At 40.4% G+C, this 15,538-nt stretch overlaps 2 protein-coding genes across 6 annotated transcripts in view; both read left to right on the top strand.

The window, feature by feature from the left end:
- Nucleotides 1-191: 191 nt before the first annotated feature.
- Nucleotides 192-3,705, top strand: fam89b (family with sequence similarity 89 member B). The gene is made up of 2 exons (XM_034684633.1): nt 192-744; nt 2,316-3,705. The coding sequence occupies exons 1-2, from the start codon at nt 442-444 to the stop codon at nt 2,571-2,573; spliced, it is 561 nt and encodes a 186-aa protein (XP_034540524.1). The 5' UTR covers nt 192-441; the 3' UTR covers nt 2,574-3,705.
- Nucleotides 3,706-6,637: 2,932 nt separating this feature from the next.
- The window catches only part of ehbp1l1b (EH domain binding protein 1-like 1b), a 44,696-nt gene continuing 35,795 nt past the window's right edge, over nt 6,638-15,538 (top strand). For 2 of the 5 annotated variants that reach the window (XM_034684601.1, XM_034684598.1), the window contains exon 1: nt 7,087-7,650. In XM_034684601.1, coding sequence (XP_034540492.1) covers nt 7,547-7,650 — 104 coding nt within the window. In that variant the 5' untranslated portion in view covers nt 7,087-7,546. Of the gene's footprint in view, nt 7,651-15,538 lie in introns of all 5 variants that reach the window. The other 3 variants (XM_034684600.1, XM_034684602.1, XM_034684599.1) reach the window with 3 other exon arrangements.

Raw genomic sequence — 15,538 nt, 5'->3', positions numbered from 1 at the left:
CTTAGACCAATATATTTTGATGAAAAAGAGCATAATATATCACCTTTAAAGTCTCTGTGGAGTGGTGTGTTCATCATATGAGTGTGTTTCTGTGTTTGGTCTGAAAGCTCAGCAGTTGTCCAGTTGAATCAATCAAAACATAGACAGTCCCTTTCCCCCCTCACACACACACACACACACACCCACGCAGACCGTGGCGGGGCGTGGTCCTGGTCCTGTCCGGGAGGAGCTGTGGGCTGTCTGGGTGAACTCTCCACACAAAGGAGAGGAAACAAAACAAAGCCAGGAAGCCCCTTAAAAGCCCGGAGTTCATTTCTAACGCTCCCACACAAAGACCAGGGAGGCTTGGACTTCATATTTTAATTCAGACAGCAGGTTTGTGTTTGTGTACCGGTCTGTACTCCTCCCTGAGAGCTGAGAGAGAGGAGAAATCCAGACTGCATGCGCATTTTAGAGTCCTGCTGTCAGCTGTCCCTCTGCGGCGCGATGAACGGGACTCGGTGCAGCGCGGCGGACAGTACCGTGGGCGGCGTCCCGGCCTCCGTGGAGGGTCTGCCGCCGCTGCCCAAAGGCCTGAGCGGCATCCTGAACTCCAGCGGGGGGTCGTGGAGGGACATCGAGAAGGTGCACAGCAAGAGAGCGCGCATCCAGGCCGACATCAACCGGGGCGGCGGGGACGCGCCGCGCGGCAACAGCAAGCCAGGTGGGCTAGACGCTGCTCTGGCTCTGCTGAGGAAAGAGATGGTGAGAGGACAGGGTCATGTGTTATCAGTCTGTTAGTCTAATGGTAGTCACAGTTATAAGCAAAGTGAAGTAATGAATGCAGGTTTGCTCTTAGAAATTAATCTTTTAGCCTGAAATTGATTTTGAATAATGGTTCACTCACTACAAGAAGCTAAAAAGATTCATTCTAGTGAAGTTCAGTATGCTTGCCTATTGTGTTATGAATATATGCCTCTTATGGAACCTGTGTTGATGTTCAGTATAACAGCACTCCTCCTTCTATCAATCCATCTTTGTTCATAAAGCACCAAATCATAACAAATGTTATCTGAAGACTCTTTCCAAACAGAGCAGGTCTAGACCACTCTATGTTATTAACAAAAACCCAACATCAAGACCGGATAAGATCCAGTCCCATCCTCCAGACAGGACTCAGTCTGATCTCATCTTAATCCACCAAGAGCAGAGCACTTTGCAGCATTTAGCAAGTTACAGTGGCAAGGACAAACTTCCTTTAACAGGCAGAAACCTCCAGCAGGACCAGACTCATGTTAGGCACACATCTGCTGAGACTGTGTTGGGGTATGAAAGAGGAAAGACAGAGCGGGTATAGACTTTAATCTTTGTTTTATACTCTACATAGACCCAACATTGATCTGAAATGAGGAGTTGGCAACAGTATCAAGGAAAACTTTCTTTAAACAGGCAGAAACTTGAGCAGAACTAAACTCAGTTGTACACACAGCAACTGAGATATCATGATTTATTACATGTTGTTACAAAGTCTACAACAAAAGTACAAATTTGACTGATATGAACAGTATGAGACTAGGTCTCAGCAGATGTGTGTCTAACATGAGTCTGGTCCTGCTGGAGGTTTCTGTCTGTTAAAGGAAGTTTGTCCTTGCCACTGTAACTTGCTAAATGCTGCAAAGTGCTCTTGATCTTAATTGAGCATTTGGCTATAGCGTCAAGGAAAACTTCCTTTAAACAGGCAGAAACCTCCAGCAGGACCAGACTCATGTTAGGCACACTTCTGCTGAGACCAATTGGGGATTGGAGTACTTACTGTTTATAGTCATTGCAACAACATGTATTAAATGTTGACATTTCAGTTGCTGTGTGTACCAATGAGTGTAGTTCTGCTCGAGTTTCTGCCTGTTTAAAGGAAGTTTTCCTTGACACTATTGCCAAATGCTCAATTAAGATCAATGTTGGGTCTTTGTAAAGTATAATAAAGAGTGCAGTCTGTACTTGCACTATCTATCCTCTCTCCAACCCCAACTACCATAATAAAGTTACAGTGGAAAGGACAAACTCCCTTTAACAGGCAGAAACCTCCAGCAGGACCAGACTCATGTTAGACACACAGACCGAGTTGGGGTTGGAGAGAGGGATAGAGGAGAATAAGAGAGAGAGATGATAGTGGTAATACGGATCGTAGTAGCTGTTGCCTCTGGAGTCTGGAACGTCTCTGGTAGCGACTCAAAGGAACCTACGAGACAAGGGAGCTCAGGGACTCCAGAAAGGTCTACCTGTTATTGCTTTAATCTTGGATTGCTGGAACACATGTCTGTGTTTGTGTGTAACAGGTGGGTCTGCGTCAGCTCGACATGTCCCTGCTGTGCCAGCTGTGGTCTCTCCACGAGGCCATCCAGGAGTACAAGGGCTCCTCGCTTCTGTCTGAGGCCTCCTTCAGTGCTTATAACGGGGACTCTGAAGATGAAGAGGAGGACGATGAGGAGGAAGCAGGAGGCCTCTCACGACCGATTTCCTCGTCCTTGTCTGTGCCCCGTGCCAGCAGCAACTCCAGGGACCAGTGGATCAAGGACTCCTTTCATATCCCCTGAGAACAGAACAGTCACGTGCAGGATGTGGAGACACCCTTCATTTTTATTAGCCTCGCTTTTATTCCATGTATCCATAATCAGGGAATATTTTGAGCTTATTGTCTTATTCATGTTACTTTTCTACACTTAAATGCAAAACCAGTGCCTGTTTGAAATTATGTTGCAACTCTTTGTTATGTAAATCCACAAGTATTAACGTTTCATTCTTTACACTGATGAAGTTTGAAGAAGCTTACAAGACGCCATAAGCGGCCTTTGCAGATCTTTTTTTACTCCCAAGTTTTTGCTCCATTGGATCTTTATGTTGGACGCACATATGCTAAGACCGGTGGGTCTTGTAGTTTTAAACCTTCACTATTACTATAAAGAAAATCAGCAGCTTCCTAATTCAGGCTGTTTGATTATAAGTGTCTAAAGTTGCTCCACCTGTGTGATGTATTTACATATTGCAGCAGAAATGAAGCCACATGAAAATCAGGACAGACAAGTAAGACTTAACAATATTCCCTTTATGCTCATCCTTGCCAATTACAATCTACATGCTTCTACATGCTGCTAGTGAAACACAGCTGGGTGTAACAATGATTTTGATATCTAAAGCAAAGAGGTGGATGAAGTTAGGTCTCTAAAGAAAGCACTCATAAAGTTTTATAAGAGCGATGTAAAGCCAGTCTGAAGTGTTGGAGTGAAAGCACCTGTTTAGCACATGCTCTGTTTTCTACACTCATATTACCAGGAATAAGAGGATGCCACTGCAGAGCATGACCAACAGGGGACACACTGTCTCCAGTTCCAGTGAGGAGCTCCCTCTGTCCCTCCTGCAGGCCCCCTCCTCCTCCTCCTCTGTGGTGGTGGTGTGTGAAGCAGAGCAGCAGGAGGGGGGAGAACCATTTGCTGTGTGGAGCGAGGAAAAGTAATGGGGGGGGTGACGCGTGTGTCAACAGTTTCATGCTGTTCTCTATTTATAATCGACATATGTTGTGGTTATTGTTAGAATCAAACTGCCTGTCTGTCTCTCTGGCAGTCTAACAAAGAGTTCGACTGTGGACGTCTGCTTGCTCTACATTTAATTATGATGTCTCTGTGGTTTGGATAATCAACTAAATGTACATTTGGATTTATAACTTCCTGACAGTTGTGTTTATTTCTTCTCCATTGTCTTCTTCTGTCGTCTGTCTTTCGTATATGGCTGTTATTGTCACATCACTGTGTGTTACTGTAGGTTTTATTGTTTCAATACAGAAATACAGACATCAGACTGGACATCAGGGAGGCCTAAGAAACAGAAGAAGTTTTTACCAGTGTAATCAAACAAAAAACACAAGCAAGGATGCTGAAACTTGTATTTTTCAAAATAAGAGTCCAATAGAGGAAGAAACTGTATCTGAAACTCCTGTGATGAGCTCTTAGCTTCTTATGAAACAGACTGAAACTGATACTGACGCTTCCTACGTGACTTAAAAAAGCCAAATGACCACATCGAGATGATTGTTATTCTCTGATGTTATGTTTAGTGTCTGAAACTGCATGAGGGGAAGGTGTCAGACAAAGTGAGGAACAGCAAGCTGCAAAAAACAGGATTTCTCTTTTGACAGTTTCAAAAGATTCTAAATGAGTGAAGCATCTGACTGTTCAAAAAAGCAAGATGGTGGCCTAGTGATATACAGAGGTAATACCGCTCGTCACAGAGGTTTCTGGTTTGTCTCCAGGCCACAACCATTTGCTGCATGTCATCCCCTGCTCTCTGCTCCCCACATTTCCTGTCTCTCTTCAGCTGTCCTGCAGGTGAAAATGCCCCAAAAATATATACATGTATATGTAACTTATACATGTACAAGACAAAATAACTAAGAGATAAAAGGCACCGCTTTTCCACCAGGTGGCGCCAAACTTGACAAGACAAAAGTTCCCCACAGGAGCTTTAAATACTGTAAAAATGTGAGGTACTTGAGTTCAACTTTTATTTTCCTCAGCATCTGTCTTCATCATAAGAAGAGATAAACATTTCACTTTATCTCCAGTAAAACTATCTGCCAGCTTAAAGCTCCTGTGAAGACCTTTCAGTTTGTGTCTATGTTGGCGCCCCCGTCGACAAAGATGTACATCATATCTTTTTGCAGATCTTGTCCTGAACATGCCATGGTAGAATCCACTGACAAAAAATGGCATCCTGCATTCTTCTTTAGTGTTTAAATATGTTTATAAAGGATATATCTCCCGAAGCTTCCACATAGACATTCAGTTTTTCATGCAACAGTACATTTCAAAGGCCTGATCTCAGAGTCTACAGTATCAGTTAGTTGGATTCCTTATCATCAGACAAAACTGTCTTGATCGAGTGTCAAGTTAGCAGCAGAACAAGAACTTGTCCCATCCTGAACCCTCCCAAGGAGTGCTACCTGACCATCCTGCTTTCTTTGAACTGAGGAATAAATCACCAGATGTTAAAAACATCATAGAGGTTGTTTCTTTAGCAAGCTGGTCCGACGCCTACCCCCTCACAGAAGTTAAAGGCCCTGTGAGGAGTTTTGAAATGGCTAAGAAACAGACTGAAAATGATACTGATGCCTCTTTATGACCTTCAATAGCAAACAAGTCCATCAGCAGCAACACTGACACCTTCTCTGTTGTCATTTTTAATGCCTGAAACCGCCCTGAGGGGGTAGGTGTCAGACCAGATGATGGACATCTCGCTTCAGAAACAGCCTTTATTTGACTGTTTTCATGGAAAATAATCACATTGCCTGATAAAGTTGACTGTTAAAAGACAACAGGATGAGATTTTTGTTGAAAACACTACTTTTACATGGATAGGACAAGAGAGAAGAGGTATCACTTTGTCCAAAAGGGGGCGCCAGAATCGATACAAAACAAAAGTTCCTCCCAGCAGCTTTAAAGGACTCAAAATTGTATTACAAAATTTTTAAATAATGTCACTTATAGTCCCATTTGCTTTTGTAGGTCAAAAAGAGGCATTAGTATTGATTACAGGGTGTTTCATGACCAGTCAAAAAATCCTCACAGGAGCTTTAAGTTCAGCTACAAACTAGGATTTTATTTATTTATTTTATTTTTCATTTAAAGGCACTATGAGAAGTTTTTCACCACCTGTGAAACAGACTGAAACCAACACCGATGCCTCTTTATGACCTTTTAAAAGCAAACAAAACCATAAGCAACAACACTGATACTTTCTCTGTTGGCATTTTTAATGCCTTAAACCACTCAGAGGGGGTAGGTGTCAGACCACGATTGACATTTGGCTTTAAAAACATAATTTTTCGTCTGTTTTCACGGCAAAAAATCACATTGAGTGATAAAGCTGGCTGCTAAAAGACAGCAGGGTGAGGTTTTTGTTGAAAACACTACGTTTGCATGTACAGAACAAGAGATAAGAGGTATCACTTTGTCCACAATGGGGCGCCAAAATTGATATAAATCAAAAGTTCCTCACAGCAGCTTTAAAAGGACCATGCATATTAATTAACCTTTTTGTAAATATTCCAGAATTAGCCAAAACTTAAGGCTAGTTTACATCCGTAGTTCCTTGCCAGACTCCTTCAAAAGATCAAGATGAAACAAAAAAAATAAAACAAGGTAAAATGAAATAAAAAATAAGCAGATAGAAATTGCAGATAACCCATAAATAACATAAAGTTTAGCTAAAAAATAAGTTGATTAATAAATTATTCAAATAGTACCAATATTTTAAACACTGGTCATGTAACAGATCTACAGTTCTAACAGTGTATGTAGTACTTTGACATAAATTAATGTTATCTTTAATTAAAGAAGCATTAAAGAGTATAACTAGAAGTTAGGTCAACAAGCTGTGGGTAATAAGAGCAATAATGCCCCTTATGAATCCTGGTGTAATATTAGACCAACTCTGAGTCATGAGAGAGTTACCCTCCCTCCTACTGTTGCCCTGCACTCCTCCACCAGCTGCCTCTGTCCATCCATCCATCCCTGTTCCCCCACCTAAAAATACACTCCTGCTCTCACCGAGGAAAATCCCCGTGCTCTGACCTAGCCTGACTACACACACATACACACACAGAAACACACACACACACACACACCCACACCACACTGACATGACTTGGTTGGCACTGTCCATGGAAACTATTCCTCTGCAGTTTACTGGATGAAACAGACTTTTTTCCTGAGGAGCTGCTGGATGACGCAGCTGGGACTCAGGAAGTCATAACTATGAGTTCAGTTTTAAACCAACAAGCCCTCATGTGTCTCACTCCACTTCAGCATTATTTAACCCTGCAGAGCTGCCTACAGGAGCTCCAAGTTTTTAGTGTCAGTGTCAGATAAGCCTGTTCCAGTGACATAGACAGTGCGGATCAAAGTCTGCAGGCAGGACTGAAGTCTGTTACCTCAGTGCGGATAGGCAGCGAGATAAAGGAGTTTGCATACTGCTGCATCACCAGCCCTCTCTCCCTCTCTCTCTCTCTCTCTCTCTCTCTCTCTCTCTCTCTTTGCATATCCTGTCTCACTCCCTGCCTGTCTCTCTCGCGGAAGGAGGGAGGTGAAAGCTTGCAGTGGATTTTACATGAGCTACAACAAGGCTTGACTAAGCGATACAGTTTCCATGTGGATGTGAGCCAAAAGGAGAGAGGGCGAGGTGGTCAATGAGAGCGCGTGCAGTTGTTTGGCTGAAACTTTAGGCGTTTAGTTGAATGACAGCGCGCGCAGGGCGGACTCGGTTCCTCTTTGATGCTCGCCTCATATAATCACTTCTGTTAAAAAGCTCTTCTCATCTTTTCCTCATTCCTCATTTAACTTTTTGCCAATGAGCGCGAGTCGCAGCTTGTGTGGAGTTCATCATCATCATCATCATCAGGAGCAGGAGGAAGAGAGCGCGCGGACCTCTTAAGGGGAAACTTTGACTTTTACGCGCGGAGGAGTCCAGCCTGTTTTCTGTCTGTCTCTTTGTTTGTTTGTTGTTACCTGAGGAAGTCATGACTTCTGTGTGGAAGAGATTACAGAGAGTCGGTAAAAAGGCTTCAAAGTTCCAGTTTGTCGCCTCCTACCAGGAACTGGTGTTGGAGTGTACCAAGAAATGGTGAGTTTGTGGATAAATGAGTCCTTTATGGTTGTTTGTCACTGTTTCAGATGTTGCTGTGTGGAGTCTGTTGTTAGTTATAATAAGACTCCATGGGTCTTTCCGCTACAGTGAGAAGGATGGGGGCGTCCCTCATGTATGTACATGTGCTCAGCTGTTCCGGAGTGTCATAGGTTCGATTCCCGACCCCGCCTATGACAAAGTCTTTATGAGAGGAAGTTATCAGTTAACAGTCTCAATGATCATAAATCTCTAATCAACCAGCTGAGTCATTTTATATTGACATTTCAGCAATCTTATCAAGACATAGTAAACAATAACACAGCAGCATGTAGTCCATTAGTTGTCAAATGTCATAATACTCGAATACTCGAATTAATTGATTGAGTCATTTTTTTTTGTAGAAAACAAAATCTCTGAGATTTTTAATTGTGAATATTTTGTGGTGTTATTCAGAGCCGGCACTAACCGACTTGGTGCCCAAGGCAATATGTCAATTGGTGCCCCTTTCATTGTAACCAGTGGTGGACAGTAACAGAGTGAATTTACTTGAGTACATTTTTTGAGTATCTGTACTTTAATTGAGTATTATTATTTTGGGGGACTTATTACTTTTGACTCCACTACATTTCTATCAATGCTCTAGTTCAGGGGTGTCCAAACTTTTTTCAAAGAGGGCCACATTTGATGTTGTCAGAATACCTCAGGGCCAGTGGCTCCTACTGAGACTTAGGAATCATAAAAGCTATATATGAACTCTATTTAATAACGTTTTTTTTCCTCAATAAATCAGTAACTAGCTAGTCCTCGGTTCTCCACAAGCCACTTAAACATTGGCAAACTTTATCTTCTTCTGGAGGAAAATGTTTTTCATTCGGGTCGGGCAATGTGGGAAAAATATTCTCATTATATTTCTATGGCTGGATTTCATCACACTTCTTTTTCATGTTGTTTTTTAGACTTTTCTGACCAGCAGACAACATTTTTAGAACAAAATAATTATTTTGAACAATTTTTATGCACCAAATTTGGCCTTTCTGCACAATTTCATAATTTTGATCTTGTCTTGTGTCTTCTGAACTCTTAGTGTTCATCCAGAACATTTTCACATCATGATAAAAACATTAATTTGAAAACTTGTCAACCTTAAGAGTTCTTGTGTTTCTTCTTTATTGCCATCTTGCAGAATTCCCGGTGCTGATGATTCAGAATGTGATTAAATTCTTTGCTATAAATAACACATTTTAAGATGGAAGCTTGGGGCCATAAATAAAGGGACCTTGGGCCGCGATCGGCCCCCGGGCCGTACTTTGGACATGCCTGCTCTAGTTACTCACTACTTTTACTTTGAAGTCAGTTCATGAATTTCCTTCTCTTTTCTGAAATCTGATCCCAAAGACAGTAAACTGTGTTTGTGTAGTTCTGTTTGTCTCAGTGGTTTAGTCGTACCTGTATATCGTGCGTCTCCACGGTTGAACGTGGAGCAAACACAGAGCATCACTCAGATCAGGCCGTTCATGTAAGGGCGGTAATGATGTCTATAATTCTCCACCTGAGCACCCATGGCCATATCTTCAGCCTGTGTTAGAGGTTTTTGAAATGAAGAATGATATGTATCATTTGAAATGTTCTCCCTGTTTTCCATTCACTGTCCAACCTGAGAGAGCGTGTTGAGCTACGTAACATTTGTTTCATTCCAGATGAACATTTCAAACTAAGTTGTCTGTGCTTGGAGTAACTTAGTGTCTGTTTTTATTCCATGGTAGTTTTTAGAGATTTCAAGTAATGGTTTCTAAATAAACATGATGTAACAGAATGTAATCCTATGTATTCTTGACTGCATTTATGTATTGTGAAAATACAACGTTTTGAGATTTTTTAAAGAATGAATACTTCAGTATTTTCAAAAGGAAGTACTCCAAGACTTTAACTCAAGTAATAATCTGACAGAGCAACTTTCACTTGTATTGGAGTAATATTTGACCTGGAGGATCTATACTTAAGACTTAAGTCATTGTTCATTAATGATGGCCTATGAGCTGCTGGATAATGTGGATGTTACATTACTTCATCCTCAGTTTGAACGTGTGTGTGCACCATAGACTGTAAAAAATATGGACGTAGGATCCGTGACGTCACCCATCTGTTTCTGAAGAGCTGTTTTGAGGCCAATCGGCTGCGGCAGCCATATTGCTTCTGTCGAGCCAGTGTGACGTAAAGAGGCGGGCTTTGAGCCTCCTAGCCAACAGCTGCAGTGTTCCTGCAGGCAGCTGTGCCTCTCATTGGAAGACTAGTAATCTCAATATCTTCTAAATTACCAAATTAGAAAAAAATTCACCCCCCTCACAGTGAGAGGACATCGAGAAATTAGCTATTCAGACTACACTCATCTTTTGTACCAGACTGTAAACATGTTTATTAACGCTGCAAAGATCGTCTTTTCCCCATTCATGTGTATGTGACTTCCGGTACTTCCGGAGCCAGCCTCAAGCGGATCCTCCATGAACTGCAGCTTTTAACACTTCCGCATTGACTCATATTTTTAGACCGGAGGTTGCCGCTTGGTGTGCACGTGACCAATCAGATTGAGCGTTGATCAGAAAACATTAATCCTCAGTGTCTTACAACCTACTTCTTATAACCTCTGAAGTTTATTCTGAGTTGTTTTACCCACAGCTGAGATGGGCCTCCCCCTCTTGTGCAATGCTGTCTTACTAAACATTTGGGAGGTGGCCAGGTGATGCAGCATGGCTCATCATGCAGCTGTGTCACAACACTGGGCAGAAACTTAATAAATCATAGTCAGGAGACAGTACTGGGAGAGAAGTATACATAACTTGTAACATGTAGTCAACTTTTGTGTAGCTATATAGACACTTTGAAGTCTTAAAGATACAGTTTGTATTTTTCTGATATGTTTCAAAGTCTTTCAGACTTCTTTTAACTTTGGCCCTCCAGCCAGCTTGTTCCACATTGCGCCTTCTTATCTCTCCTGATTACATTGAAGTTGGAATAATTATGTAAGCGGCTTGTCAGCGGCGTGATAAGAAACACTGATCAGTCCTTTCATCCTGTCAATAAAGTTTCAGATTTTGCTCATCAGCAGGGGAGCCTGTGTTGTGTGGACACAGAGTGATTTAGAAAGAGAGACAACTCCCACAGACAGAGTGATGAAATCAGAGTTCATCTCAGTAGTGTGCTGTTCAAACGGGGTTAAACCAGAGAAGAGAGAGGACAGGAGGAAGTGAGGAGAGACCTGTGATTAACCCAAAGTTTAGGTCATGTTACTTTAATCATGTGCTGTTTTAAAAAGAGGACATCAGCCTTCTGCTGTTTTGTGATTTAACTATAAATGTCAGTTTAATGATAGATTTATGTCATGTCATATTTAAGAGGTGAGAAATGAAGCTATGGCTGCGTAGAGAGTAAAAAATGTCTTGCAAGCCTTGTGTTGGTGTAGAAGTTTTATGTGTGTGTGACCGTGTGAGTGTTTCTAATTTAGTGCTATGATTTGAGACCGCTGGCTTTCTTCACCCACACAGACTTGTTACTGATACTTAGTTTGAAGGTGATAATTTGTGGCTGCAACTCCACGGCTCAGAGTGCAGTTATAATTAGGCTTTCATTTACAAATGCTACATCACATCAAAGGTCTAATAATCATTTATTTTATAATAAATATGAATCAAATGATGGTGAAGGAGTTCAAAGGGAAACAGAGAAAGAACTAATGAAACTTCTCTGAGAGTCGAGCTGTTTGGCCTTAAACTTGAACACTTTGTAGCCTCATACATTCAACACTTCCTGGTTGTTGTTAAGTAGAAGGACTCAGGTAGCTTTTGTCTGGTGGAAGAAGAAGGTCCTTTGGGTTAAGACAGATATACATTGCCATCTGAAGGTGGAGGAGACCAAAAATGGAGCTAAAAGAGTGTTAGTATTGGTCAGTCATTCCCCAGGTGAGCACATGTTGTATCATCGCAGTAGCTGCTGGATATGTAAATAAGCAGCTGTTTAAAAAGTTTGCTGCATCAACCTTGAATGCAAAATATGTCAACAATGTCTTCACAACGGGGCGCTGGTTAGCCGAGCAATTAAAGCTCACACCACACATACAGAGGCAGTCGCAGCAGTCGCTGGTTTGACCTCCTGGCCCCAACTCTTTGCTGCATGTCTTCCCTCACTCTCTGCTCCTTTCATTTCCTGTCTCTCTTCAGCTGTCCTTTCAGTGAGGGCGAAATGCCCAAATCAATCATCTGTTGCTGGTTTTTCTTCTTCTTTTTTTTTCACAGATCTGTATTATTTGAATCTTATTTATCTTATTTTAATTTTTGCATATTTTATACAGAAGGTCAACTTAAACAAATCAGGCAGGTGATGTTTTTCTTTTAAAGGAAACAACCGATAAATAAAATTGATATATCAGGAAGTCGAAATATATGATAGAAGAGAAAATGTACATTAAGTTACTTGAGATCGACAATTAAATATTGCAAGGTTTGGATATGCAGATTATATACTTATACTGTAGGCAAGGCAAGGCAAGGCAGCTTTATTTGTATAGCGCATTTCATACACGAGGGCAACTCAATGTGCTTTACATTAAAAAATTAAAAGCATTGGAGACATTCAGACAGGCATACAATAACACATAAAACAGAAAAGAAAAGGAAAATTAGAAATATATTAAAAATTACATTAAAATTTTAATTTAAAGTGGGTTAAAATAAACTAAGATAGGAAGGCAGTGGCAAATAAAAAAGTCTTAGTCTTTGATTTAAAAGAGGTGAGAGTTGGAGCAGACCTACAGCTTTCAGGGAGTGTGTTCCAGATATGTGGTGCATAATGACTAAACGCTGCTTCACCATGTTTCCTTCTGACTCTAGGAACTGAAAGCAGACCAGTACCTGATGACCTCAGAGGTCGAGGTGGTTCATAAAGTAGTAGCAGATCAGCAATGTATTTTGGGCCTAAACCATTCAGAGCTTTATAAACCATCAGCAGGATTTTGAAGTCTATTCTCTGACAGACAGGAAGCCAGTGTAGAGATCTAAGAACTGGAGTGATGTGGCCTACTTTGTTGGTCCTTGTTAGGACTCGAGCAGCAGCATTCTGTATGAGCTGCAGTCGTCTGATGGACTTTTTAGGGAGTCCTGTAAAGACCCCGTTACAGTAGTCTAGTCTGCTAAAGATAAATGCATGGACGAGTTTTTCTGCATCCTGCTGAGACATAAGTCCTTTAACCCTTGATATATTCTTAAGGTGATAATAGGCGGACTTTGTAATTGTCTTAATGTGGCTGCTGAAATTAAGGTCTGAGTCTATGACTACACCAAGGTTTCTGGCTTGGTTTGAACATTTCATCATTGCAGATTGGAGCTGAGCAGTAACCTTTAACCTTTCTTCCTCCAAAAACAATCATTTCAGTTTTTTCTTTGTTTAACTGAAGAAAGTTCTGTCTCGTCCAGTCATTGATTTGTTCAATGCATTTACTCAGTGTTTGTATGGGACTATAATCCCCTGGTGATATGGTGATGTAAATGTGTGTGTCATCTGCACATACTGTATATTGCAAAATGACATGTATAAGTATATAATACAATGCAAACAAATACCCAGACATATGCTGAATTACTTGATAAGTAAGTAAATAAGTGAATAAATTAGTTGAAAAATAATAGAAATTAAAAGATAATTAGAATTAGAATTATTTAAAATTGAAAATAAATAAACATAAATAGAGAAGAGGAAAAAAGACAATAATAATAATTAAAATAAAGTAAATATGTTAATATTTAAAAATAAATACGAAAATAAATAAGAAAGGTAAAAATAATAATAACAAGAATAAATAAATAAACACCACATAGAGATGGGCGATATGACCTAAAATTCATATCGCGGCATAAATTGGATCCCTTCACGGTAACGGTATATATCACGATATAAACTCAAGTGTACAAATTATAATGAAAGTTCTGAATTGATTATATAGTACCTTAGCAAAGCTAAATTGATTTAAAAAAAAAGTAAAATAACAACAAAAAGAAACAAAAACAGCCATAATGTAATTTTGAGAATATTTATTGTGCAATCTCAAAACTCAAAATTAAAACTCAGCACTCTATGGTGCAAAATAGTACACACGAACAAATAACATTGGTAATATTTCAAATAAAAACAGTACAACAGGCTGCTAGTAAAAATAGTGAATATTTTCTCAACAACTATCGCTCACTTCTTAAAGAACACAAAGATAAAGTGGATATTCACCACATGTAATAACCTACAACTGCTGTTGCAGGTCTAAGAGTTATTGAAAGCAGGCTGTCTATATCCTTGTAATAAGAGTGGAAGAACAAGACCTCCTGAAACCTATCTCCATCACATGCAGCTCACATAGATTATAGAAAGGAACATAGAGGGAACACAGATAAGCAGGGCTGGTGGTTTGTGCAGGATGACTGTCAGAGAATGATAAAGTGACGTTAACTGAGACAGCAGAGTGGCACCATAGACTGTAAATAAAAAGTGGCACCAACAGAATTAAAGACTTAACACTGCCCTGTTTTTACAGAGACATGAGGAATGCTTCATGAAGTCTATATTTCTTTAACTGTCTGTAAATGTGTGAATGAGTTTCATGTATTCTACGGTCAGCTGTGAGTTATAACTATTGTCTGCTGAATGACACAGCATGACCACAATGAATGATAATTGCATGTTTGGTGCACAGTTACTCTTATAAAGCTGTCCTATGTAAAGCCACAGTTGTTCCTGAGCTCAGTGAGAAGACATGTTTGTCTTTCATAACACATTATCTTGTCTCCTCTTAATTTGCCTCCTCCTCTACCTTTTATTACCCCATGACAGGTTATTTTTGACGCCACTCCTGACCCCCTAACACACATACCATACCAACACAAACCTTGGCCCTCATTTCTATAACACAACACCAAAGCACTCATCATCCAGAAGAATACATTGGTGTATTATTCGGGGTCTCTGTGTGTGTGTTGACTTGTGAAGGGGGTTCCTTCTTCTTGTAAAGCGGCACGCCTCACATTCAGACGGTCACGTGACTCTGCAGCTTCCAGTTTCACTTCCTGTGCTGCAGAGGAGTGAGAAAATACAATGGGAACACACAAAACACCTTCACAGCACCCTGCAAACACACATGTATGAAGAGAACAGGAACACAGGCACGTTACATTGCGCAACATTCAGCATTCTGGTATCAGATAAACATATTCAGCTTGAATACCACAAACTGGAACCAGTGTGATGTCTGTGACTTCAGGGTGTTATTGTCCTGCATTGAGAGTCAGAAGACCTTCTCTCAGACCTTGTGTTGTGTTTGGATAATATCTACTTTAGTTGTATGATTTAAGGAAACTTTGCTCACCTTCATCCTGCTTTGTATCATTACAACATGAGAAGTTTATGTAAATGATAAATGTCTCATTTACATCCATGTTACCTGCAGCCACAGCTCCAAATTCACTGAACTTTTACTTTGCTTTTTGTTTGCTGTTATATGAAATGACAACTCTACTTCAACATCTGTACGAAGCTGCAGATCCTCACAGCTGAAAAATGTAAACAGCCTGTTAAATATTTGGAATAATATGATATTGTCAGTACGTCATGAGACACATATACAGTTGTGCTCATAAGTTTACATACCCAGGCAGAATTTATGATTTCTTGGGTATTTTCTAAAGTCATTATGATATAAAAAGAGTAAACACAGTTGTTTGATAAAAACTTTGCTTCACCCAACCACTAACCATGAGTGAAAAAAAAGTTGTTCTCTTATCATTCATATTCTCTGAAAAATGGCTGAAAAAATCATAAATTCTTCCAGGGTATGTAAACATATGAGCACAAC

The sequence above is a fragment of the Notolabrus celidotus genome, chromosome 5 (genome assembly GCF_009762535.1).
Source record: "Notolabrus celidotus isolate fNotCel1 chromosome 5, fNotCel1.pri, whole genome shotgun sequence".
Taxonomy (NCBI): domain Eukaryota; kingdom Metazoa; phylum Chordata; class Actinopteri; order Labriformes; family Labridae; genus Notolabrus; species Notolabrus celidotus.
This window is presented reverse-complemented; position numbering and strand designations above follow the sequence as displayed.